At 36.9% G+C, this 5,000-nt stretch overlaps 1 protein-coding gene across 1 annotated transcript in view; it reads left to right on the forward strand.

Moving 5' to 3' along the window:
* The first annotated feature begins 3,669 nt into the window (after positions 1-3,669).
* Positions 3,670-5,000, forward strand: part of Prp38 (pre-mRNA processing factor 38) — a 16,439-nt gene continuing 15,108 nt past the window's right edge. The window contains exon 1 of the mRNA XM_027378309.2: positions 3,670-3,935. Coding sequence (XP_027234110.1) covers positions 3,806-3,935 — 130 coding nt within the window. The 5' untranslated portion in view covers positions 3,670-3,805. The remainder of the gene's footprint in view (positions 3,936-5,000) is intronic.

Genomic DNA, 5,000 nt, shown 5'->3' on the forward strand with positions numbered 1-5,000 from the left:
GCTTTTTCCAGAAAAAAAACAAAGCTAAATAGACAGCCTATGCTTGACCTTATATTCACAAAGCATAAAGATGATATTAAGCTTATAGAGTTCTGTCCTCCTTTAGGAAAAAAACAACCATGTAGTACTTAAACTAAAATACTGTCTGCTACAGGAGGAAAAAAACTCATTGTAAGGACAGACAAGAGAAGTACCTTTACAAGAAATATGATTATAGAAGCCATAAAGATTTCTTTGATGGCATAATCTGGGAAACATTTTTGTGTGATGTGAACCTTGATGTGCAATATTCAAAATTTCCGTAAAAAAGGGTAGGAAATGTATATCAGGACTCAAAACTGAAGCAGAAAATAGCCTAATATAGTTCAATGGTAAATGTAAGAGAATGAGGGAAAACGAGCAGCTCCTTTGGAAAAGATCCAGAAGGCATGGATCTTAGACAGTGTATGAGAGATATAAAGTAGGAAGAAATGAGTATACCCAAACCATGAGGGAGGCGAAATAAGACTTTGAAAAGAATATAATTAACAAATGTACGAGTCAACCAAAGCTCTTTTAGCTGCAGAACTAGTAGAACCAAAAGTTTTTTCAGGGCCCATACTTTCAAATAGCAAACACCCATACAACCGTAAAGAACATCGAAAATATTACCTTCAAAAGAATGAAGTAAAAGATCTACGAAAAGGATTAGACAAGACCAAAGCAGAGGAACCATATGATATTTCTAACTGGGTTCTTAAGGAATACGCCGAAGAACTATGTACTCTTTTATTGTCATTATTCCAGAATTCAGTAATACAAGGAAAACTACCAAAAAGTTGGAAACTCGCAAACAAAACCCACTAAATTACAAACCAGTTCGCTAATTAGTATAGTATGCAAGCTGTTAGAAAGGATAATTAGGAAATAATGGGTTGAAACGCGGAATGATATCAAATAAATAATTTGGTTTATAGAAAATAAATGTATATGTATATGTATGTGTTTATATATACATATATGTATATATACACACATATATATATATATGTGCGTGTGTGTGTGTACTCTGTACATATATATATATATATATATATATATATATATATATATATATATATATATATATATATGTGTGTGTGTGTGTGTGTGTGTGTGTGTGTGTGTGTGTGTGTGTGTGTATATATATATATATATATATATATATATATATATATATATATATATATATATATATATATATATATATATATATATATATGCATATATATATATATTGACATAAATATATGTATATATGTATGTATAAATGTGTGTGTGTGTGTGTGTGTGTGTGTGTGTGTGTGCATTCTACATGGCAACGAGTAAGCAGCGGAGTACCTCAAGGATAGCTCTTGGCGCCGATTATGTTTACTATTTTCGTCAATGATTTAGGATCAAACATAAGCCCAAGCACAAGTGATTATTTAATTGAAAATGTCCATAAAATGCTAGACTGATTGCTAACATGAAGAGAGTATACCTGCATGCGGACGAAGATATGGTAAAGGAGATCATTGCAGCGACCATAAGACCTAGTCTTGAGCAGTGTTGTTCAAACATTTTCGCATTTTCGCCTATTCCACCCTTTATTACCTTCTTGTACTCTTACGAACCCCCGCCCCCCGTCCGGCACTGCCCGGTACCGTCCGATACCGCCCGAGACCACCTGGCAATGCCCGGTACCGTCTGGGCGGTAACGGGCAGTGCCGCACGGTACCAGACCGTGCCAGGAGGTACCGGGCAGTGCTAGGTGATACTGGGCAGTGCAGGACGGTGCTGGGCAGTACCGGACGGTACCGAGATGTGTCAGGCGGTACCGGGCAGTGCAAGGCGGTACCGGGCAGTGCCAGGTGGTACGGGCAGTACCAGGCAGTGGTAGGCTGTACCGTTTAGTGCCAGGCGGTAACGGGCAGTGGTGGACGGTACCAGGCCGTGTCAGGAGGTACCGGGCACTGCCGGACGGTACTGGGCACTGCCAGGCGGTAGTGCCCGGTACCATCCGGTACGGCCCAGTACCGTCCGGCACTGCTCGGTACCATCCGGCACTGCCCGGTACCGGGGAGCGCCAGGAGGTACCGGGCAATACTAGATGGTACCGAAGCGCACCGGGTAGTGCCAGGCGGTACCGGGCAGTGCCAGGCGGTAACGGGAAGTGTCGGGCAGTATTTAGTAAGAAATTTACAAGACAAAAAGAGACAATGCGTTTATAGCTACCGGGCAGTAGATTCATCAGCACCGGGCAGTGCTGGGCGGTACCGGACGGTACAGGGCAGTACTATACGGTACCGGGTAGTACAGGACGTTACCGAACGAAACCGGGCAGTATCGGACGGTACTAGGCGGTACCGGGTAGTACCGGACGGAACCGGGCAATACTGGACGGTACCGGGCAGTGCCGGGCGGTACCGAGCAAAATTTGGTATGGAATTCATAAAAGAAAAAGAGACAATGCATTTATAGCTACCTGGCATTGCTGAGCGGTACCAGGCAGTACCGGGAGGTACCAGTCGGTTCCGAGCAGTATTTAGTATGACCGGCCACAAGATGGGTACGAAGACTACAAAAATTAGGACTTACTACTTTGAAAGAAAGAAGTCATCATAAACAAGAACCAAAACCCAATTGATAATAAAACTGATACGGTCCATAAAATGCTAGGACTGATTGCCAACAAGAGAGCATCCCAGAATGCGGACAAATATATGGTAAAGAAGATCATTATAGCAACCATAAGACCGTGGTATGTAGTCCATGCTAAAAGGGCATATACACAAAATGGAAAGAGTTCAAAGAGCAGCCACAAGAGGTATGAACTACGGAGACAGACTACAAAAATTATTACGAACTACTTTGGAAGAAAAATAGGAAAAGGGGGGACATGATTATGCAGTTCAGATATATTACAGGAAGAGTGTGCTTCATGATTTTGAACACAAGAAAAACGAGAGGTCGCAGTAAAAAGTTGAAAGAAAAGAAAAAAAAAAACAGTTTCCCAAACAGAACTATTACAAAAAACGTGTGACAAAAATGTGCATCAATTTTAAAAAGTTATACGATAATTCAAATATAGCAGACGGGACCATCTGAGCTTAGCTCTTCACCCGTTTTGAAACGACTAGTTAAGAACACACACATACACACACACGTGTGTGTGTGTGTGTGTGTGTGTGTGTGTATGTATATATACATGTATTTACATATATGCATATATATACGTATATATATATATATATATATATATATATATATATATATATATATATATATATATATATATATACATATATATATATATATATATATATGTGTGTGTGTGTGTGTGTGTGTGTGTGTATGTATGTATATATACATACATGTATGTATATATACATACATATATATACATATACATATATATATATATATATGTATGTATATACATATATATGTGTGTATGTATATATATATATATATATATATATATATATATATATATATATATATATATATATATATATATATATATATATATATATATATATATATATATATATATATATATATATATATATATATATATATATATATATATATATATATATATATATATATATATATATATATATATACGTATGAATGTATTTATATATATGATCCCTCTAATAAATCTTTATCCCCGCGGTCCCTCATTCGTTTGTAAACACGCGTCGGTCTTGTCCTCCTAGAATACCTTGATCAGAGAGTCCCGATTCCCTACATTAGGAGAAGAAGAGCGTGAGCCAGAGCCGTTGCTGAAGCCTCTGCAATGGCCAACCGAACCGTCAAGGATGCCCACTCCATCCATGGCACAAATCCGCAATATTTAGTGGAGAAAATTATCCGAACTCGCATATATGATTCGAGGTACTGGAAGGAGGAATGTTTCGCCTTGACAGGTCCGTGCTTATTTTGTTGTTGTTTTCGTGGTCGCAGGCTTGAGAAAATGAGATATCATGTATTAATATAGTATCTAAGACTTCTTTTCAATTATCAGATGTGGAAGTAAACAACATAGTTGTAAGGGGTTCCGTAAAAAAATATATATATTTTGAATGAAATGCAGATAATTTTTGAGATAAAATATGAATCTTCTATAACTTAGAGAAAAATAAAGTCATTTTGTTTTTTGTGCATGGAATAATGAATTGGACAACAGTTATCGCAATTAAATTTTAACCTTAGTTGAATTTTCCTCGAGTGCATACAAGAGTCATTAGGGATAATATTCTTTAGTTTTTGGTGAAATAAGAAATATTTACCCTCTACAAGAATTCATTAACTATGACAAGTTCTGCCGACAATTGTCAGATTTCATTCATTTGGTTTTGTTTGATCAAAAAGTGACCAATAATATGTGCATTATCAACTACTACCCACTGTCACCTTAGTAGTAATTTTAGATATGCATATGATTCAGCCAAACTAGAGATGAGCATGTGCTATGTTTTAAAGAAAAATATATTTTCCTTTTCTATTCATCTGGTCTCAAGTAGCTAAGAAACTGACCACATAACTCAGGAGTGCAACATACCAAGTTGATAATGTATTACTACACACTTTTAAGAATGGTTACTTTGCAGTTATTGATGCATGCTCTTCCATGTTTATGTATTTTATGTAAAGATGAAATTCTTTTAGATTTATGAAAAATTTAAATGATAGCTTTAATGCGAGACTGTTACCCCTGGCAAGGAGATTATGATTTTGGTATCATTGGTTAACCCGTTTACGACTGGTTTCCCGTATGTGAGACACCCGGACAGATTCCAGGCAGGTCCCGCGCGCTGATTTTGTAGCCACCCGGAAAATATTATTTCCGGCTTCAAAATATACTGGCGTTAGTGGGTTAATTTGTTGGGTAGCTGGTTAGCAGATTTTTTTTTATTATTATTATTATTATTATTATTATTATTATTTTATAAAATAGCCCAACTTAGATGCCATTAAATTTTGGTGGTGAA

The sequence above is a fragment of the Penaeus vannamei genome, chromosome 35 (genome assembly GCF_042767895.1).
Source record: "Penaeus vannamei isolate JL-2024 chromosome 35, ASM4276789v1, whole genome shotgun sequence".
Taxonomy (NCBI): Eukaryota; Metazoa; Arthropoda; class Malacostraca; order Decapoda; family Penaeidae; genus Penaeus; species Penaeus vannamei.